Source organism: Pseudorasbora parva, chromosome 14, assembly GCF_024679245.1.
Source record: "Pseudorasbora parva isolate DD20220531a chromosome 14, ASM2467924v1, whole genome shotgun sequence".
Lineage (NCBI taxonomy): Eukaryota > Metazoa > Chordata > Actinopteri > Cypriniformes > Gobionidae > Pseudorasbora > Pseudorasbora parva.
This window is the reverse complement of record NC_090185.1, coordinates 27,857,914-27,881,139: the sequence shown is the minus strand read 5'-3', so window position 1 is coordinate 27,881,139 and position 23,226 is coordinate 27,857,914. Positions and strand designations below refer to the sequence as shown.

General features: G+C 36.9%; 1 protein-coding gene and 1 long non-coding RNA gene across 2 annotated transcripts; one reads left to right on the top strand and one right to left on the bottom strand.

Moving 5' to 3' along the window:
- Positions 1–913: 913 nt before the first annotated feature.
- On the bottom strand, positions 914–23,226 carry rrbp1b (ribosome binding protein 1b). Its single transcript, XM_067416140.1, has 28 exons — positions 23,089–23,226; positions 20,281–20,986; positions 20,028–20,176; positions 19,822–19,944; positions 19,168–19,320; positions 18,956–19,074; positions 18,106–18,259; positions 17,407–17,545; positions 14,981–15,132; positions 14,789–14,826; positions 14,449–14,556; positions 14,257–14,319; positions 14,115–14,175; positions 14,000–14,034; positions 13,820–13,907; positions 12,502–12,594; positions 12,226–12,318; positions 11,982–12,086; positions 11,816–11,905; positions 10,300–10,359; positions 10,156–10,218; positions 9,894–9,986; positions 9,095–9,178; positions 8,957–9,022; positions 8,613–8,696; positions 7,491–7,565; positions 7,271–7,399; positions 914–1,340 (listed from the first exon to the last, which is right to left on the bottom strand). Exons 2-28 carry the CDS (start codon positions 20,951–20,953, stop codon positions 1,305–1,307), a joined length of 3,126 nt encoding a protein of 1,041 aa, XP_067272241.1. The 5' UTR covers positions 20,954–20,986; positions 23,089–23,226; the 3' UTR covers positions 914–1,304.
- On the top strand, positions 3,798–5,152 carry LOC137039564 (uncharacterized). Its single transcript, XR_010897696.1, has 3 exons — positions 3,798–4,046; positions 4,215–4,291; positions 4,578–5,152. It is a non-coding gene; the product is annotated as an uncharacterized lncRNA (long non-coding RNA).

The following is a 23,226-nucleotide window of genomic DNA, read 5'->3' as shown; positions in this document are numbered from 1 at the left end:
TATATTTAATTTATATATAAATATAATGTATTTCTATAATTACAAATATTATATTATAATACATATTATACACATTTAAATAATTTTTACTTTACCGATCAGTGTGGCAGGTGAACTATCACAGCACCTGTTAGTGGGTGGGATATATTAGGCAGCAAGTGAAAATTTTGACCTCAAAGTTGATGTGTTAGAAGCAGGGAAATGGGCAAGAGTAAGGATTTGAGTGAATTTGACAAGGGTCAAATTGTGATGGCTAGAGGATTGGGTCAGAGAATCTCCAAAACTGCAGCTCTTGTGGGGTGTTCCCGGTCTGCAAACAGTGGTCGGTATCTATCAAACCGGAAAAAGGGTCATGAACAACCAAGGCTCATTGATACACGTGAGGAGCAACGGCTGGCCCGTGTGGTCCAATCAAACAGACGAGTTGCTGTAGCTCAAATTGCTCCAGAAGTTAATGCTGGTTCTGGTAGAAAGGTGTCAAAAGATGACAGTGCATCGCAGTTTTTTCTATATGGGGCTCCATAGCCGCAGACCAGTCAGGGTAGCCATGCTGACCCAGAGCACAGGATAATGTGCCCTGCTATAAAGCAAACATGGTTCAGGAATGGTTTGAGTGGCACAACAGCAAGTTTGAGGTGTTAACGGCCTCCAGATTCCCCAAATCTCAGTCCAGTCGAGCATCTGTGGGATTTGCTGAACAAACAAGTGGGATCCACAGAGGCCCCACCTCGCAACTTACAGGACTTAAAGGGCCTGCTGCTAACATCTTGGTGCCAGATACCACAGCACACCTTCAGGAGTCTAGTGGAGTCCATTACTCAATAGGACAAGACACATATTTGTGTGTGTGTGTGTGTGTGTGTGTGTGTGTGTGATTATTATTATTTTTAAACAAAGAAGACCAACCCACAAGTTAAAGTACATATTTTATTATAATATTGTCACATTTGTTAACAGCCAACTACAAAAGTGTAGTAGCTTATGCTGCATTACTGCAACATGAAATGTTCCTTCTTTTGACTCTGAGAACATGCAAACAAAGGATAAAGAGAGCAATTGCACAAATCATCATGTATCTTTCACCCAAGCGCTCATCCCTTTCAACACTGAGCGGTTTTTGATAACTTTAGGTGTTTGGTCACCTAATAACGGCTCTAACAAAATGTAAAAAATATATTATGCTTCCTCCCTTAACAATCCTCACTGGCTAATAACAGCCGGTACATTTGCTACAGTAGAAGATAATACAAAAGTAAATAATGCATATGAATAATTAAGGCACAAGGTTGTTGGGATTTATTCTGTCAAACAGATGTCCCTTCTTTTGACTCTTCAGTTTCCTGTTGAAAAACAAAACAAAAGGATTAGACAATCAACCTCCATTTAAAGTCACCATGAGATCAAAGTTGACCATTCTTGTTTTTTTATGGAATATTGCAGTATTTGTTTACTGGCGTGAAGGCGGAGGAACCGGTCACTCACATGGGATCAACCAATAGCAACCACAACCATCCAATCAATTCCCCAATGGACAAAATCAAGTCCAACCTTACATTTATTCTTGTTCGAGCAGTTTCACATCACAATAGGGACAAAAAGACTATTAGCAAGTTTCGTTTAAAGCCGACTTTAAATGTTACTGACAATCACATACAATAAGCCCTTGTGAAAAAGAAGTGTGCTTAATTGTATTGAAAGTGTATTTTTTGTGCACTTAATATATTTAAAGTATATTTTTTAAAAACTGCACTTGTAGATAATATGATATAATTAAAATTAAGTGCCACTTAAGTGTACTTAAAGAGAATACACTTTAATGACAATATTTCTAAACACACTTAAGTACACTTTTTTAAAATTCACTTTGTAATAATATCGAATTAATTTGTATTTTTAAAAAGTACACTTTCATGACAATATTTATAAACACACTTTAGTGCACATTTAATAAGTGTACTTTGTAATAATATATAATTAATTTGTACTTTAAAAAAGTACACTTTCAGGACGATATTTATAAACACACTTTAGTACACTTATAATAACTGCACTTTGTAATAATATATAATTAATTTGTACTTTAAAAAGTACACTTTCATGACAATATTTATAAACACACTTTAGTACATTATAATAAGTGCACTTTGTAATAATATATAATTAATTTGTACTTTAAAAAAGTACACTTTCATGACAATATTTATAAACACACTTTAGTACACTTATAATAACTGCACTTTGTAATAATATACAATTAATTTGTACTTTTAAAAAGTACACTTTCATGACAATATTTATAAACCCACTTTAGTGCACTTTTAATAAGTGCGCTTTGTAATAATATCTAATTAATTTTCACTTACAGAAAGTACACTTGTATGACAATATTTATAAACACACTTAAGTGCACTTTTTAAAAATGCACCTTGTAATAATGTCTACACCTAAATTTACTTAAACCATTTTAATTATGAGTTTGTTTCATAAAGTGCACTTATTTTACTAATGACAAAGCACATGGAAAATAAATGATTTAAAAAAAAAATGAGTTGTCCAAATTTACATTGGTTAATGTATTTTTCTTCAAAATTTCACTCGCTTACACTCCAGTACAACATACTGTTGAAATGTTATAACTAGCTCCTATGAACTCATCTCCAAGTGTCAGTTTTCTACATAATTTGACATTGTCAATCTTTATGAGAGGAGTTGTCTAATTTACTGTAGGCTACTTTACATCTGTGTACAGAATAACCTACTTTCAATATTATGTTGTTGTATGGCGATTAAACACACATTTAATTGCATTAATTGCAAGAAAAAGTTGAACAAATCAAAACCTAATTAATTTGCATTAAAATTCAGTTAAAATGGGCTACATTTAATTTTAATCAGACTCACTGTAAACATGATTGACTTTTAGTTAGGTGAATGAGTCAAGTTCTCTGAAATACAGTCCAACTACACAGTGTGTTAGAACAACCTGAACAGAAATGGATAATTAATACGTCATTTATAATCAACATTTAATGCACTAAATATCTTATTTTATGTTTATACTTAATATTTCAATGCGCATGCGCCAAAAATACTACGTCATGATTTTGAAAAATGCGCGGTCTGCCATGTTTGCGTCATCCCGATGCGTAATGAAGCTGAAGGACAACAGACAACAGAGGAGCGAACCGTTTGGATCATTACAGATGAGACGTTATATGCTACAAATAACGAGTCAAGTAAGTATATCTTGATATAAGCTCTCTTGATTTTACATTTTCACCGTAACATGGTAGCTCCCTATTACGGTGCAGTTATTTAGTTTAATCGCAGATAGGATAGACGCACTATGGACTCGGGAGGGACTCGGGAGGTGAATTAACGTTAATCATGTTTCCTATGTATCTAAGATTGTATTATTCATATTCATGTATCTAAGATTGCAATATAATAATTTCATAAATCGGAATGTGATCGCCGGTGTGGGCATGTTCAATGAATCTGCCTGCTGTAAATACAATATTTTAATCAAACTCCTACTTTTTAAATGGACAGAAGACATTTAACGTTTTATACATGTATTCCATATATTAACTTATAACAACCAGTAATGAAATAATGATTTTAATATGTTCTTTTCTTTTTGCATTTGGAGAGTAAGATGTTAAAGTACTATTTGTGTTTTTAATATTTTGTGCTTATCTTATTTTATTTTTTATTTTGTAGGATCAATACAGATTTGTTATTGGAGATCCAGTGCAAGCTGTGTGGAATTACAGAGCCATCTTGATGTGGTCAAGTTAATGTTAATTATGAATTTATGCCCAGCCATGACACTGATCACACAAGCTAAAACATTGCTATCAAGTCTTTAGCTTTTAAATGCTTTGCATCTTGTCCATTTGTAAGTAATACATTCCCACTTGTGCATTTACAGATCCCCTAATCATTATATATTTTACAGGCCACACACCCAAAGGAATGGAGCCGCAGCATTGCTGTGCCAGGCGTGGTAAATACAGGAACATCCTTCATGGAGATGGTGCGAGGTAAGAATAAACTAGCAAGGCAAGATGAGGAAAAATGCAAAAATACTTGTCTCAATTTACATTTGTCTTGGGTTATTTATCTATATTTAAGTTATGTTATTTATCTATGTTTAATTCCCTGTAAAGTAGGAATAAAAAACATTATTAAAATGTTCTCTCTTTTTAAAGTCCAGTGTCAGTGAAGATGATGTGCTCAGTGGGATACGTGAAGGAACCTCTCCAATCATTCTACCCTGATGACTGAGGTAATTCATCACATAGGGGATGCAGTTGTGGTCAAAAGCTTACACACACCGTGCAGAATAAACTGCTTCATCAGGGCAGTACTAGATTAAAAAGAGACAACATGCTCATTTTTATGATCCCTCTTATGGCTATTTCTTTTTTTTTCTTCTTTTTTTCATACAGATACTGCTGTGTGAATATATACTGTACATCTATCGTTTTAATTTAATTGAGCCAATTATAATAATGGATAGATCTGTTTTATAAACAAGTTTTTTCTTTGCGTTTTCTTTTTCTTTCCTCAAGGTATATCTTTTTTTGCTTTCCTGCCTCTTTGGAACATGTCCATTCACATCTACTGTGGAGAGATGGTGCACCAGTTTCCTACTGATGGAGAGCTTCTGGGACATTGACATAAACAGCACTTTCCAAACAACTTGAAAATAGTTGGTGACAAACAATTTTGTGTGCCTTTGGAGTTCTTCAGGTTTTTTTTCTTTCTTTTTTTTTTTCTTTCACTGTAATGCTGGAATAAGATTTTAGAATAAACCTTTTGGTCCTAATTTTGGTGCTAGAAAAGGTTTAAGAGCTTATAAGTTCAGTAACACTTTACAATAAGATCTAATTTGTTAACGTTATTTAATGTATTGGCCGACATGATCTAACGGTGATTTATTTTTATTTATTTCTTTTATTTAATTTTTTACAGTGTTTATTAATAGTGGTTGACCTTGCTTAATAAATTATAGTTCAAAGCTGGTTAATTAAATTTATAGTCATTGTTCATGCAAGTTAACAATGCATTAAATAATTAACATATACAACTTTTGATTTTAAGATTGCATTAATAATAGGGGTGTAACAGTACACAAAGCTGACAGTTCGGGGAGGAACACTAAATATAAAAATGCTTTCTTTTTTATTGGTTTACTGAACAAATTGTAATTGTCCTAAACTAAAGGTTTCTTATAGAATTAAAAATATAATATAAAAAATATCTCTACTAATTATTATTATTATTACCTTTATTTAACCAGGAGAAAAACTCACTGAGATTAAAATGTCCTGTCCTGGCCAAGATAGCCAGCTGTGTTTGCATGTACAGTTATACATAAAAAGTCACATAAAAAACATAAAACATACAACCAGTCAAAAACAATTACACACCATTAATTTACTCTCAAAATGATGAAGTAAAATTTTAAAATGACTAAATGTCACCAGATCTTTTAGCTTCAACTCAGTCTGGAGCAAATTCCAATCAGGCTGCGACATATTTGAAGGATGTTTTACCAAGCTTAACTCTAACAAAGGGCACACAAAGATTATAATTTGATTCAGAATGTAATATATAATTGCCTTGTTGTTTCTGTTTAATCAAACGACAAAGAATGCTGTATAGTGTAGACTATATAGGGAGGCCTTACTTGCACTTGCATTGTATGCAAACGTGTAAACTTCTCATGCATTAACTTATAAATCTAATTATAGGTTAGATTTTTTTTCAGGTTTTCAGGTTAAGTAGAATATGATGAATATATAGGCTAATATAATGCATACATTTAGTGAAAGAGTTCATCTCTCTCGTGTTTTATCGACATCTTTCTGCTGTTGAAACACTGAACGATTACACAATGTGATACATTTTAGTAAGTTGTAATGTATCCTTAACATACCTTCTGATGTTAATTCATGTTTATTCTATGACTATGACAAGGTGATCACATTCACTCGTGCCGCGTTGCTGCTTGAACTGATGTGTCTTTACAGTGATCTGTCATGTCACATTAAAGAGCATCAATATGGCATCACTTGAATTTAATGATAAAATTGACAGAATACATATGTTCTTGTGTTTGTGTAAATAGTTTTTTGGGTTTTTCTTGGGCATCAAAAAAAAGTTTTTTTTGTATATTTGTTTTACAGATTGTTTTGTCAATAAATGTAGAGGATTTAAATTTGGATGTGTTTATTATACGAAATTGCAGCTGTATTATTTGAAAAATGTAATTATGAATGTATTTCATTATATTAGAGTGTACATGTAAATTACGTTAAGGTATATTTTAGTTCATATTAATTGCTTGTTTTTAAGACAGTAGAATGGATGTCAGTACATTGAGCAGTGCACTTTAATTATAATTTTAATACACTAGAAGCGATTATGAAAGTACATATAAAGTTGTATTTAAGTACCACTTAAGTTGTTCCAAAAAATCACTCTTAATTGCAACTTATTGTATTTTATTTCAACTTAATATGTGATAAATTTGAAATTAATTACATATAATGTGTGTTAAGTACACCGAAAACATTGCATTTAATTCACACTTAAGTGTATATTTAGCTGACATTAAAGTATGTTTTAGTTCACATTAATTGCTTGTCAGTACATTGAGCAGTGCACTTTAATTACAATTTTAATACACTAGAAGTGATTATGAAAGTACATATAAAGTTGTATTTAAGTACCACTTAAGTTGTTCCAAAAAATCACTCTTAATTGCAACTTATTGTATTTTATTTCAACTTAATATGTGATAAATTTGAAATTAATCACATATAATGTGTGTTAAGTACACCGAAAACATTGCATTTAATTCACACTTAAGTGTATATTTAGCTGACATTAAAGTATGTTTTAGTTCACATTAATTGCTTGTCAGTACATTGAGCAGTGCACTTTAATTACAATTTTAATACACTAGAAGCGATTATGAAAGTACATATAAAGTTGTATTTAAGTACCACTTAAGTTGTTCCAAAAAATCACTCTTAATTGCAACTTATTGTATTTTATTTCAACTTAATATGTGATAAATTTGAAATCAATTACATATAATGTGTGTTAAGTACACCGAAAATATTGCATTTAATTGCACAATTAAGTGTATTTAGTATAAGTATATTATCTGTGTAATAAGTACACTTTATAAAAGTACACTAAAGTGCACTTTTTTTTCACAAGGGAGATTTTATTAAGCGTGTTTATAATGTACCTTGCCCTGTGACTGTTCCTGCAGGTCCTTCATGCTCTCCCTCTCTTTGTCAAGCTCTTCATCCTGCTGCAGTTCAGAGGCTGCCTGGCCGAGGTCTTGCGTCAACTTCTTCTCTTTCTCCAGTCTCTCCTGACATAGACACACACACACACCATCAGAGTGCGGAGTTCTTCTATATGCGGAGTATGTACCTGAAATGTTCAAGATGTGTTGTAGGAACCTTTAGCTCTTCAGTTGGTTCTTCTTCAGCACCTTTAAGCTCTTCTGACTGAACCTTGAGATCCTTGAGGCACTTCTGCGCATGTGAACAAAAAAATGCACGTGAACACACCGGTAATTTCAAATGCTATTTAACAGTTTAAATAATATTGTAATTAAAATATAATCAAAATGTAATTTTATATATATATATATATATATATATATATATATATATATATATATATATATATATATATATATATATATATATATATATATATATATATATATATATATATATATATATATATATATATATATGAAAACATTTCAGATACTTGTAATTTAAAAGAAAATAAATAAAATGAGATCATTGGAAATAGATTGAAGTGAAAATGGAATTCAAAATTCAATTTAATTATTTTAAAATAAAGATCAAATAAAAATATTTTAATTAAATTACAATTAAGCAAATTACAATTAAAAGCAAACCCAAATAAAAAAAAACATTGAAATGAATACACTTTAATATTAAAACTAATTTTATTTAAAACAAAAATCTATTAAAAAGAAACATATTTAATTATTATAATTAAATGTAATTAAATACATTTAAATAAAAGGAAATTTAAGTTAAAAAAATGCCAAAAGGAACAAAATTTAATGCTACAATGCTAAAATAATTGTATGTAAAGCAAAATAATTAAAAATGTAATACTCTAACATCTAACAATTATAATATTAATTTAAAAGGAAAAACCAAAAATTTAAAAACCAAATCAATAAGAAAAAGTAAAAAGGGCCTAAATCCATAATACTAACTGAAATGTAATTAATATAATTATTAATTAATAATCCAAGAAAACCAAAATGCGGGAAAAAAAAACTCAATACTACAATAATTGTGTTTTAATGTAACATTCAAAATGTTAATTAATTGTATTTTTCCAAAATTCATAAAATATTTAATTTTAAACAAAATCAATTAAATTTAATTTTCTAAATAACATCAACATGAATATATTTTCATTTTAAATTAAATTATCAAATGTAAATAAAATGAAAAAAAAAAGGGCGAAATGAGTCCATAATACTGATTGGAGTAGCTTCAGTGCTGTCGTTAATGCATCTAAATTGTCACCTGCTCATGGTTGTTTGCAGCCTGCTGTCGAATGTCCTCTTCTGTCTGCAGTTCATTTGTTGCCTCCTCCAGCTCCATCTTCACCTGTTATGAGATTCAAGTTTAATCAGTTACAATACCCAAATACAGCGAATGTATACATGAACTCCTAAAGACAAAAAAAAAAAAACATGCCAGAAAAGAAAGCCAGACAGAACATATTACACAACTGACATGCAACACCCTCCTTCACCAAGAGCCTTTTAAAAGAAGAACACAAAACACACAATGGGAGATGAGAAAGACTGAAAGCCACTGCAACAGATACAGTTAATACACACTATACAAGCACAACCAGTATTGACCTGAGTGGACTGTGTGCTCTTCTCGTTTTCTACCTGCCGACTCGCTTCCTGTAGCTCCTGCTTGACCTGTAACGCACAACTGTCAATCAAAGTAGAAAGCTGCATGTGCAACATAAGACAAACCGAGGTTAATCTTACCAAAGAAAGTTCTGCTCTCTGTTCCTGAGCCTCTGCTTTGGCTGATACCAGCTGGGCCTGAGTTTCTGATAACAAAGCCTTCAGCTGAGAAGAATATGACAACATATTCAAACGTGTTAACGTAAATGTCAGTGAGTCGTTTAGGGTATGTTTACATGACAACGATGTAATAAAAACAGAAACGTTTTTCCTTTGTATTTTTCGCATACAGACAACAAGATCAAAGTGACCCCCGTGCACACGGATCCGCAAAAACAACTAAAAATGTTGTATTATTAAACTGTAAAAATTCTAAAATATGTGAAATTCTGTAAAAATTTAAACAATAAAAATGTAAACAAATACAAATAAAATAAAACCACTTCATAATAAATCAAGATAAACCAAAATGGAATTAAATTTTTAAAAAATCTAAATCCTATAATAATTGTATTTTAAATTTAAATAAAATGTTTAAATTAGAATAAAAACAAATAACTTTAAATATTAAAACACAACGATGTTGTACTAAAAATGGACGATAATATTGTCAAAGTGATCCCCATTCACACATATCTGCAGAAACGTATTATGCATGCCAGGCCAGTAGTTGTCGATGTCACTTTGTAATGAAACACAACCTCAGTGCCTATTGACTGAACGAGTAAAAGGCATTTACTTTACATTTGCACTTTGAAACCTGTTTTCAGACCCCCATAAAAACGTTTCCGCTTTTAGCTGTCATGTAGATAAAACGAATTGAAATGTAAATAAACATGAATATAATGTAAACAAAATAGTGAAAAGTGAGTTGTTTCACCTGAGACATTTCTTCTGCGTACGTCTGACTGATAGTTATGGATTCCAGTTGTTTCTCCAGCTGGGCTTCCAAAAGCATCACCTGCCCCTTCAGCTACAGAGAACAGAGGAACAGGAGGTTTTAACAAGAACAGCGTGAACATTCGCCAAAGCTTCTCCTTCTGCACTGCACAGACAGAAAGAAACTCTTTGGAGGAACGCGAGTCAGAAACCCGACAACAAATCGCCAAAGCCGAAGAACGATGTCAAATGTAAGCATGAACCTGATTGATGTCCTGTGTTTCTGCGTTTGCCATCTCCTCCAGGACCTTCACCTGATCCAGAGCCTGTGGGAGATCCACACTTCAGCACAACTGCCGCGTAGTAAACGGTTACGCAAATCCAGCGTCACTGAAGGATGTTCTTACCGTCTGTTTTTGCCGCTCGCCTTCCTCCACACTCATCTGCAGAACTTTCAGCTTGCTCTCCTGTACAAAACACACAATGTTCAGCCAAAAACCTTTAGGTCAAGGACTTTCAGACCGGAATCTGTAAACCCTGAGTTGGCCGTAATGAGGGTTTTTAATGTGGATGCACTGAAATTTAGACCGCCGAAAACGGCATTTCCGAAATTGAAAAACTAAGAAAATATGTGCTGTCCCGCCCTTTAGTGTTCAGGTTTTGCTCTCGCTCTAGCCGTCATCAGTGTGCTCTATGCTAGGGGTTAAACAGATCATAGTTGATCCGTGATATGTACGCACCAGGCCCCAAGGTTCTGCACGCATGCGTTTTGCGGATTAATTTGCTAAGTTTCACCATCAATTTCAGATAGCGCGTGAACAGCGAATTGATTCCTCTTGCATTCAGATTTATACTGACACCTATTGGCTTGGCTGTTTGAAGGTTTTGTTTTTGATTCCATCATAACGCTACGTTCACACCAAATGCGAATTGAGCGTCAAAATCGCGTCTACCACGTCTAATTTGACTCGTGAACATTTTGAATCCATTTGCAGAAGAAATCGAGCATTTGAAGCGAAATAGACGTGCGTTAAAGGCGCTCCAGGTGAAATATATTAAGCATTAAAAGCCACATCTTCACTGCATGTATATTTAAATAAAATATAAAGTTATGAAACTTCACTTTGCCCTCAGTCAAAATTATTTGGTAAACAACAGATTAATTGGACCAAAGATCGCCCATTAGATGTACACAAGACGAAGTATATGTCATGTTTAACCTCTACATAGACATCCGAGCCAGCGGCAAACGCCAGAAGGACTGGCCGAGGAAAGGCTGCTCTCACTGGGGTTAACGAGCGGGGAGCGCCCGGAGATTGCCTGGATCTCACCACTCCAAAAAGGGTGTTCTTTTTAAATAGGCTCTGTCTATGACTATGAGTAAAACATCCTAGGTAAACCACATATTTTAGCTTTAAACAACTACATTATCAACTGAAAAGCATTAAAACTACATTTAGTGACAAAATATCAGTATTTTTTTAATTATATGCAGGGTTTCTCATCACGAGGCAGCAGCAAGCAGCGAATTAATGCCAAAGTTCAAATTTTTCAACTCGGGCGTAGAAGCGAATTCACTTAAAACGCGTGAATGCACAAAAAGCACCACTCGCTTCAAATTAGTGTTATTCGCGAGAATGAGGCGGAATCGTGTCCATTGCGCCATGCGAAACGCGTCTATTGCGCCGCAGGACCTCCAGACGCGCGTCAACGCGCCTTTCCATTGACTTAACATGGAAATCATTCGCTCCAGACTCTATTCGCGTTTGGTGTGAACGTACCTTCAGAGGGGCCACTTCTAAATCTCATGCAAATGTAAATAAGTTTAAACATATCTGTCTATTTCTTAGATAGAAAAAAAACTGCTTTAAAGAATAAGATGTTGTCTATGTTTGCATGATGAATGCGAGCATGCCACTGTACCGTTTCACTGAGCATTGACCTGTTCTGCTCACACTCGGCCTGAAGTGACATCTGTCTCTCCTCTGATAGGGCGAGTTTCTGCTGTAGATCCTGACACATGAACACGAGACATGAGAAGAGAACAACCGCGCATTGCAGGTGTGCGTCCATAGAAAGGATCTCTCACCGTCACATCCGAGCTTGACATTGTGTGCTGCGGTTCTGCTGGACTCTGCCGAGTCTGTGTCAGTGCCGTCTGTGCTTCGTGTGTCAATGCTTCCAGCCAGTTCTTCTACAACATACATGTATGTTCATTGCAAATGAAAAGACAAAATTTATATTAAATGACCTGTGTTCTAAAAAAGTATTCACACGTTATTAAATGCATTCACAGGTTCATGTTTCAGAGAGAAAAAAAAGGGAATTCTAACCTGATGCATTTCTATGCTGATGTGAGGGAAGAGCGTCTGGAAAGCATTTCTGGTGTCGGTCTGGAAAGAGCTCAGCTGCTGCTCAACTTCACTCTACATACACACACATAAGGCTTTGATCACCAAATTAAATTATACCACACAAAATGTTTAATTGTTGTAGCCAACTACAGCATTTTGATGATAATGAACACTTCATTCATCATGGTTTGTGAGTATTGTGTAGATATACAAGTAAGTGCATGTTTATACTGTGTGTGTTTATTTCGGCGTTACCCGTGCGGCTTTGGCTTGGTTCAGTCTTTCTTCACTCAGCTTCTCAGCAACAGCTAGGGCTTCCACTGCGGCATAGTTTTTATCTCGCAGTTCCTGAACACACACCACAATTAGATGCGGATCGACATGGATGGGCAAGTAGGTATGAATGAATGAGTGGGTTGAGTAGATGGCAGTAAGATAAGGATGGAGAGATAAATTCAGATGTACCATAGGTTTATATGGGCAGGTCGGGTAGATGGAAATAAACGTAAGCTAGATATGGTCAGACAGATTGTGTGGATATGGATGGGTAAGTAGGTCGCTCAGACAGGCTGGGTAGATATGGGCGGATATTTAGGTAGGATAGATTTGAGGCAGTTAGATATATGGATACGCAGATGTAGATAGACAAGTAGGTAGATATGGACGAGTTGGGTAGTTATGGTCAGAAAGTCTGGATAGATATAGACAGACACATAGATAGACCTAGACCAATGGGTTAGGTAGATATTAAATGAAAGGTATTTAAATATGGATATGCAGGCAGATATAGACAAAAGAGAGTAGATAATCGACAAGTTGTGCTGATATGGATTGATGGTACATAAAACGGATACATAGGTAGGTAGATATGAATGGTTGACTTGGTATATATATATATATGAAGAGGTTGGGTAGATAATTGGGATGTGCAGGTAGAGTAGATATGTTCAGTCAGGCCATATATATATGGGAGGATATTTAGGTAGGTATGGACAGACAGGATGGATAGAGTAGGTCGATACAGACAAGTTGGGTAGAAATGAATAGATAGGTAGGTACACATAGGTAGGTAGATAGATGGATGGGTAGGCATACATGAACAGGTTGGGTAGATATGGACACAGCTTGGGTAGTTATGAATGGACACAGGTACCAAGTGGGTTAGGTAGATACGAAAAGAAAGGTAGTTAAAGATGGATGGACAGATATGATATAGACAGGTGAGTAGATATCGACAAGATGTGCTGATATGGATTGATGGTAGATAAAAATGGACACATAGGTAGACATGGACCAATAGGTTAGGTAGATATGAAAAAGAATGGTAGTTAAACATGGATGGACAGGAGACAGATGAGTAGGTAGTTATCAAGAAGTTTGGTAGATATGAATGGATGAGTTGGTATATATGAACAGGCTGGGTAGATATGGAAGGACACATAGGTAAGCGTGGACCAACGGCTTGGGTAGATATAACCGGAAAGAAAGTTTGATATAGATAGACAGGTAGGTAGATGTAATATGGACAGGTTGAATACATATGGGTGGACGTGTAGGGTAGAGATGAACTCACATTGCTCTTGGCCTTCACTCGCTCCATCTCTTCTTTAAGCTGTTGAAGTTCTTCCTCCAGCAAGATCATGCGTGCGTCCTTCTCCAGACTGAGACACAAAAACAAGTCAGTCATTATCAGAAGCATCCGGCGGGGAGAGACAACAAATATCTGAAGGAATTGGCAACAGAAATCTCTTACTTCTCAAACGGTGGCTCAGCTTCGACAGCATCAGCCTGCGGATATAAAATTATAAACCAATTCACATGTATTACGCACATGCAAATATTATTAAATTATCATATGCTCCACTCACACTATCCATCTTCTCCAGCTGAGCCTGTAAAGATGCCACCAAATCTTCCTTTTCTTTCAGACTGATAGAAGAAGAAATTGTTTTAATTAATCCAAATTGTGTACAAAACCTCATTAAATAAAGCATCAGCTGTATTGTATACCTGGATTTAAGTAGGTCGATCTCAGCCGTGTATTCCCTCCGTTCTGTGTCCGCCTCATTTACCCTAAAAAAAAAAAAAAAACGAGTCCATGTTTAAACCAGTGTGGCATATTCACAGACAACTGAAGTCGTAGTAACAACAGGTGTGACTGATTCCATCTAAGTTTTAAGATAAATTACATTCATCTATTACCTATTCTGATTTTCCTCAGCCTGAGCTCTCTTTATAGTGTCAAGCTCCTCCTTCATCCGATTAAGCTCCGCCTCCAGTGATGTGAGCTGGTCCTCCCTTTCTTTTAGACTGGACACAATGTATCAAAACACAGTTAATGTGATTTAACCAAGTTTAGTATGTTCCTTTGTTGATCCTTGAACAACATTCCAATCAACCAATCAGATTTGAGGAACAAGTTTACAGTTTATGAAGTTTAGGCTTGTTGTCTTGGCAAAACACTCACGTTACCATTAAACTTTGAATATAAAAATGCAACTGTAAATGTAGTGACTCGAATGAATCCAAACAGTTACAATACCTGCTCTGCAACCGTTCCACCTCCTCGCAGTTGATCTTCTGTACGGAATCAAAATGGGGATGAGAACAGCATTATTTGCCATTCCAAAATTTACATACAGTACAGCATCTGATTTTAAAATCCGATGAATGTCAAAAAACTAGTTTGTGTGCATTGCATTGGCAACTACACCACAGTGCCAAAAATGTGTACCTGGATCTCAGCCTGTACTGTTGCTTCTGTTTCCACAGAGGGCTTTTCCTCAGTAACCTGCGGTGCCTGAGACAGCTGTGCTCTCAATATCTCCAGCTCTTCACATCTGTCTTTCAGCTCTTTTTCAGTAACACGCATACGCTCCTGGAGTTCTGTAAATAAAAGGAAGTTCCATCTTAAAAGGTACAAAAACATAAAATGCTACAAATAAAATATGACCCCTTTAACCCTATGGTCCTCTTTTTTTCAAACTTTTCCCCAAGAAAAACCAATGTAATATATTTTTGTTCAATCATTTTTTATTAGTGGTGCTTGCCAAAAGCCATAAGCTCCAAAACATTGTACAGATATGGGGATGGCCTCTTTTGCGTCACCGTAGCAACCAGGTCTCGAGTTTTGCCACTGCATGCACCACTCACATTTTCTTCACATCAATGTACATTCAAGCCTTATTATTATTATTTAGAATTTGAGGGATTTTTTTCAGTGCTGTTCTTTGTTAGCAGGGAAGTTCATGCGGAACCGTCGCAACTCTGCCATCATTATAGCCCCTTTCACACTGCACGTCGGACCCGCAATATTCCCGGAACATTGCCGGGTCGCCTTTTGTGTGAAAGCAACCACGTCCCGGAATTGACTACCGAATTGAACCCGGGTCGGGGACCTAGTAACATTGCGGGGTTCGATCCGGGGCGAGCGCTGTGTGAACAAAAGCCAAAACTAATGTCGCAATGGATGTGACGTAGTGATGACGTAGTTATCGTTCGACTCCCAGAGCTTGTTTTTTCAATAATACAACCCTGCAGTGCCAGAAGAGCTAGTCGGTGTTTTAAACGCAGAGAGTGTTCGTATACAAAAGAAACTCAAATTAAACAAGCAGAAATGTGCGCAAACTGGACACAAGTCGAGACCACGGAGCTCCTTACTATCCGTGCTGAAGCGGAGATCTTTCGCCAGCTCAGTGCAACGGTACGTGATGCGGTCAACAATGCCGCTAGTTGCTGGTCAACAGCCATGTTTACAAAGCAACGAGAACACTTCCGTTTTGCCTTTCCTTATTCTTTGGCGCCAATCTTTTTCGACTCGTACATTATACGTCACATCCGGATGTCACGTGTCAACTCGATCCGGGACCATTACGGGTTGTGTGTGAAAGCGCATATATTACGGTATTTCGTTGGCAGTGTGAATGGACCGACTCTAGCGGTCCGGGAACAAATGCCGGGTCGCATTATCCGTGTATTTGCCGGAATCGCAGTGTGAAAGGGGCTTAAGTTAAGCCCGCCACTGACAATATACACAATGTAATTGGCCTGACTAGAGTTTGATTTTTTTTAAGCTCGTAAGCCAACGGAGAGTTGTCACATTTTGCATTTGCTGCTGGTAGGGTGTGTCTAGATTTCTAGGCTAGAGACAAAGCAATTAAAAAATGTATTTTTGAAGGTAGATTAGTGCCATCTGGTTCGAGCAAAACAAGAAAAACTTGTCAATGTAATGCAATGTCATGGTGTAACCACTAGATGCTTTGCTGATAATAAATTGGCTTATAAATTCTCTAGTGGATTTTAGACAAATGATTTTATTAAGGTGTGGAATTCTCAATTTCTCATGTTTTTTTTGTTAATTAGAAGCATCAGTTTCTGCAATTTTAGTACGTTCAAACCGAAGCACAGAGGGCATTTTGTTACACACAACATCAAAATTCAATAAAAATATAACAAAAACGAAAAAAGGTATGCTTTATCACAGGGTCTGATCTGATTTCAACCTCTTATGAGCCTCCTGGCTCAATTTTACCATATTGTTACAGGCACACCAGTTAATCTGTGTGTGTGTATAATAGTGTTGTATGTGTAAGTGTGTTTGAGTCTGCTTTGTACTCTTGTGTAACATCTTCCTTGCTGTTGGTTCTTTTTACTGCATTGTGGCTGAATTATTGATTTTATTTCACACATTTGAAAAAACTTGCTTTGTGTTATAGTCATGCTAGTTCATATATATGGGGGGAGGGGTGGGTCTATATTGCGCACTTTATATTTTAGAGTGTCATCCCTTCATTTCATTACTGCACAGTGGCTGATTTGTAGTTTGTACCACCAAAAGTCTGAGTTTTTCTTCTTTTTTTGTCTTTTCCATTTATTTCCCATGTCGCCCATTTTATTCCAATGTTGAGCCAAGTGTGATTTTATTCAACACTTTAACATATCTGAATCATGTCTATGATTTATTGTGTGTTCACATAGCTAATGTGACTAAAGTCGCCAAGTGTCATCCCATTCCGATCAAGCAAAAAAAAAAAAAAAAAAAAAACATTTCAAAACATTTTTGACCAAAGAGGCCACGAGGGTTAAATGTTTCCATTTGGACACTGAGCAAAGGGAATACATATCAAGGGAAATAAGATGTGCTTGTTTGAGTGTACTGACCAGTAAGGGTCTTGGTTTGCTCTTTTACTGCATCTACTTGAGCCTGTAGGGTGGTGCTGCCTTTTTGAGCCTCACAAAGTTCTTCACAGACTCGATCCAACTTTTTCTTCAAAGCCTGCTCTGCCTCCACACGGGACGCCTAAACACAGACACAGAAGATAGTCATGAGTATAATTTCACCCCAAAACAGCATTCAATACAGCCATACAATACTTTGTCAAGTCAAATGCAAAGCTCTCGTATGGATTCCATTGAGATATAGCATTTTTTGTGTCCTTTTTGGAAGCTGATAGCCCCAGTTCACCATCTACTTTCATTGTATACAATAATGCAAGTCATTCAGGTTTGGAACAACAAATGTAAATGATGGCAGAATTTTCATTTTTGGCAAACTTTCCCTTTAATATCAAAGAATGTATTATTGCTGAACATCCAACATGGGCGTTTTAACCACAGGGGCTAACATTTCTTACATAGCTAAACTGGGGAAAAAACCTAAAATAAACACCCACCCACACACAAACAGACAAAATGTCCTAAGAAAAATACAAGTCACCACAAAGACAGAAAGGCATTGCTTTTAAAGGGTATGCATCTTGTGAAATTCCAACCTAGGGGAACAGAATTGTCATGGTACAAAGACCACAATCACCTCAGAGAGATGAGAAAAAAGGAAAAAGGTCAGGGGTCAGGGCTCACTTGTGTTTGCGCTAGCTGCTCTTCAGCAGTGACCATCTTGGTTTCAAGAGTCTTCCTGCGCTCTTCCTCAGCATGCTGAGCAGCTGTGCGCTCATTCACTTCTCGGGTTAGGCGCGTACAATCCTGACGCAGCTTCGCCAACTCTGCATTCTGCCTGTGCATGTGAAAAAGCCACAGATTCACATAAAGGAAATGGTTAGATAGACATTTTATAACTGGAGGCAAGTTAAGCGTTAGCTTGCAGTGTGTAGCTTTTATTTTAGGGCTTTTGCCACTTTCATTTGTATTCAGCAGAGAAGAGACAGGAAATTACAAAGGGAGAAAGAGGGGGAATGGGAACAGTAGATGATACAGGTTGTGAGCTTTAAGAATAATGAATTTGTTTTAGAGCAGTCATATGGTTGTTAGGGTGATCTGGGCAATTGTTTACTGGCTCAAAACAAAAGAACCCATGCTCAAATCTCTGGTCTCTAGATATGGGTGAGGTCCCTTCCACCTGTTTTGGCATCCACCAGGTGAATCCTAAGTATGGCGTAGGGATCATTCACACCACTCTGTGCACACCTAACCGATACGTAATCGCCACAGGCCAATGGTAGTACAAAAGGTGTTTGGCAAGCCGTTTCAGAATCCCAAAACAAACTTCTTTTCGGCCCGATTTTGCTCTAAATGACGTCACACAAGTTTGTTTGGTCAGTTCGTTGCTTGTATAAGTATATTGGGGCCTTAAGTGTGCGTTAATAATAAACAGTGTTATCCATTAGTGTTGGTATTCATGTCCGTAGAGGGGCGAAACTTTGACACTTCATCGATTATACTGTAAGGCATATAAGGCGACTGTGCAAAATACCTGCTTTCAGCCTGGCTAGTGGCTTGATTGAGGGCATCTCTGAGAATAGAGTTCTCTTGCTGCAGACGAGCCAGCTGAGCAGTCGGTCCATTCTCTAACTGCTCTTGCAGGCTTTGGATCTGTGGAAACACACATAACACATTTAATTACCTAAAAACCCACTACACAGCATAGCAAGAGGGAAAAAGTGTGAGAGGCTGTTGACTTGTGACCTTGTCGTTGAGCTGCTGCGTCTCGTTGACATGCTCCTGGTAAGAAGTCTGCATGAGAGCCTGAAGAGATGCGATCTCCTGGCTACGGGCGCTCAGCTCAGAGCTCATATGGTTCTCTATGGACGTCATCTTGCTCTTTGCAGAACTCATCTCCTGTTGGTCAGAGCAATGAGAGTCAGATATGTTTCACTATCCAAACTCACAGGGTTAATGTCATTTCGACAAGTAGAACATTCCTGATCAACATATCCATCAACCAATCAAATTGTCTAGATCGGGAAATGGTTAGAATTAGGTGCTTATGGTGAGGTGCTTTCAACTAATCATGTCTCTGATTTTAAGGTAGTTAATGGTTATGGTTGGTGTACAGGTAGGGATTGGGTTAAGACTAGTTTTCGATAGGAACATTGCTCCATCCATTCTCCAAACGGCTTGTTTTTTGTAGGTTCACAGGCATGCTGGAGCCTATCCCAGCAACTCAGGCATAAGCAGGGAAACACCCTGGATGGATGACCAATCCATCATTGAATATTACTCCAGGATCAAAAAAAGAAAGAAAAAAAATCCACTTATGACTGCACTGAAAAAGCCTGATCATGAGTAGAAACTAGTTTGAACCTCATTGGTTTACTTGTATCCGTTGGCATGCATTACCTTGGTAAGCTCTCGGACACGGTTTTTGGCTGCAGCTACGTTGCCTTGTTCAGCGGTCAACTGCTTTTCTTTCTCCTCCAGCTGCTTCTTCAAGGCCGCCAAGGGGTCACCCTTCTGAGATGCCTGCCAATGAAAGAAGGAAATAGACGTGAGTGCTACCAGAAGGAGACAAGTATTAGCAGTTTTAAGAAAGGTAGACTTTGTACCAGTTGCCAGGAGTCCTTTCCTGCCTTCTTGCTGATGATCTCAAAGAGTTTCTGGGTCTCTGATTCACTGAACGATGCACTATTCAGGCTGGAGACCAAAGTTTTATACGGTGACGGCTGGGGAACATCAACCATTTCCACAGAAGCCACTTCAAAGAAACTCAAAATTAGGACTGACTGATGAGGGTTTTGAAAGCATTGCAAGTTTGAACTGCTACAACCATTGTAGGTGGACATGACCAAGGAGACTTACCTGGCTCAGCCTTCTTCTTTGACTTCTTCTTGGTTGGAGCTTCAGTTTTGGGTTCTTCAGCTTTAGGGGGAGCAGCAACCTCAGGAGCAACTGCTGCTTTCACCGCCACTTCTGCAACCACTGGTTCCACCTTAACTACAACTTCTGGGACCTCCACAGGCTTGACGGGGGCTGGCTCCATCTTGGCCACCTTCTTCTTTTTCTTCTCTTTTGGGGAAGGAGCAAGTGGGACCACCACAGCACTTACAGTGGGAGGGGCAGCACACTCAACAATCTTAGGAGCTGGTTCAGGTACAACTGGCTTGGGCTTAATTTCAGGCTCTGGAACAGGCACAGGTTCAGATTGGGGTTCTTGTTCAACTTGAGGGAATGCTTTGGGCTCACTGTTCTCAACCACAGGTTCAGGGATAGACTCGGGCTCAGATTCTGGAAGGTTCCCATTTGGCTTCTCCTCCTTCTTCTTGGCCTTGTTTTTCTTTTCGGATGTCTTTTTCTTCTTGTCAGAGCGCTGGGGTTGGATCTTGCCTGAGTCTTGCCGTTGTTTGGCCAGGGCTTCTTCATAAGATGTCTCCTTCATGGAAAAGGTTGAAACAAGCGTAATGCCAATGGCGGAGAACACCATGAAGCCACCGAACACCACAATTCCCAGAGTTTGAGGGTCGTACACATCCATCTTTGCTCAGTCCTGTCCCTTTTAATCCTGATCCTACAAAAATACAAAACACACTCAAATTTGCAAACAAGGACTATTCAATGTAAATGGACAACACCATCCTCTGAACATTTCACACAAGAAGTTGTAGGAGTCAAAAGAACCAATGCTAAAGTATGTCCCGCAAAGTATTATTAAAAAAATTCTCACAGAAAAATGCCCCCAATCGTAGATGTCTTTAAATACACAATGTTTTGGAAGATGTTAATCACATTAATTTGGTTAATTCACAAATGTTTTCACATTAAAAATACACTAAGGTTTTGTTAATGTCTCATTGGCTAATATAGGATATGGGAATAATATAGCATGGGAAAGGCGCTATATAAATAAAACATCATTATTATTATTAATACAGCTGTGGTCTATGACTTTATACTGCCACCTATATGGATGCAGCATTGAGAAAAAGCAAAAGCTTTCTGTTACTGACAGTAATATCCTATTCATCAGCATTATGTCACCTAGAAGTAATTTATTCTGCTTGGTCATCTAATAGTTATTTAACTGGTCATGTATTTGGCTTCCATGAGGGGGCAAGAAAATATATATATATAAAAATAAAAAATAAACCTTTGCTGCTGAGTGGATGTCAAAAAAATATATGCCTTGAGACAGGGTGAAAAATCTCTCCCCTGAAAACAGCACCTCCATATCTTTTGCCTACTAGAGTTCATGTTATGCAACACCCTGCCGAGACCGCACTCTTCAACATTCCCTCACACAAACAGAGAGGGGCATACATACAGTGTCCAGGGGACAGGTCTGTGTGCAGCAGACCACAATAACCTTCCCCCAATCTCACGTTTGCACTAGCAGGCCGCCAATGCAACTCTTGCCTGGAATTTCTAGAGAGGGGGTCTCTAAATATCTGACTTAGGCATGCACTCAGGTAAGGGGGAGAATACTGACTGGGCTTGAATTAAATACTCTTAACAGTATAACAAGCATTCTAATCTATATGATGTCTTGTTTTATTGAATGACCTATAGCAACCCATTACAAAACAAAAACAAAAAAACAATTTGGCTATAGTGATGTTGATATCAGATGGTGATTGATTTCACAGTATTTGTACGGAACAATTACCATGGTATTTATGAGTTACTTCAAAGAACTCTGTAGTATCATGGTGCATGTCTAAAATCATGGTAAAGCTTCTGGCTTGTTTGTGATATATATATATTTTTACCAAGTTAACCATATAGGTCTTTATTCACACAAAAAAAGCCTATTTCTTTCAAATATTTTCCAAAAATTATCAATGTAGCGATCCTAAATTAATATGGACCCATGCAGACAGGGACTCCGCAGACACAGGAAATGAAGAGTTCCTTAATGCAGGACACATACTCCAAATCTGAAAGGGGGCTGCTTTCATATGTAACTTGGACATTAACCCTTTCACCAACATCGCTGAGTCGCTGACGTTACATAATAATGGGTGAAATAATTTAAAAAGTATTCTGGTAACTTTGCCATATGATTATTTGCACCCATTCATCCTCTTAATGATATTCGTTTGCTTTGACACATTGTAAAAGTTGCTTTTTTATCTTGGGGGAAAAAAATCATAAATATTAAACACGTTTAAGATATTTATAAAAAAAAGGGCAAATGTAAAGTTTTTGGTAAATAGACATTTTGGATTATTAACAAGATTCATTCATTACATTTTTTTAGGAAGATACGATTACCTTTTGGCTATTTTTACAGTTGTTAAACCTTCAAATGAACTAGCTCTTGATAAACTCCAAACTCGAATAATATTTTAAATCAAATGTAAAAGATACAAAACAAACAAACAATAACTACTCGGAACGGTACAAGCACGAAAGTCTAAAAAAATAAAGTGACAAAGTCAATGAAAGCATCAGTAAGGACACGTACGCTCGAGCAGAAGAAAATGAATTAGAGTAACGTTACATCACAAAAGTTCAAACCATCTTATAGAATACAAATTGTTTTCAAAACACAACTTAAACATCAATATTTCACCAAAACAGCTTTGTCAGACTGGCAAACTTTAGCAAAATCACAGAGCAAACGCATTGGTAGATGAAAAAACACAAGTGTGATAAAAAGCGTGCGCTTACCTGCGTTGAAACTCACAGTGATAAAGAATCGCCGCTGACTTTTGGAGTCGTGGCACTTTTTGCGAGTTGGCACAGCGCCCGCCCCTGAAGCTGATACGCGACCTGATACTGACATCTGATTGGATAAACACCCATCAA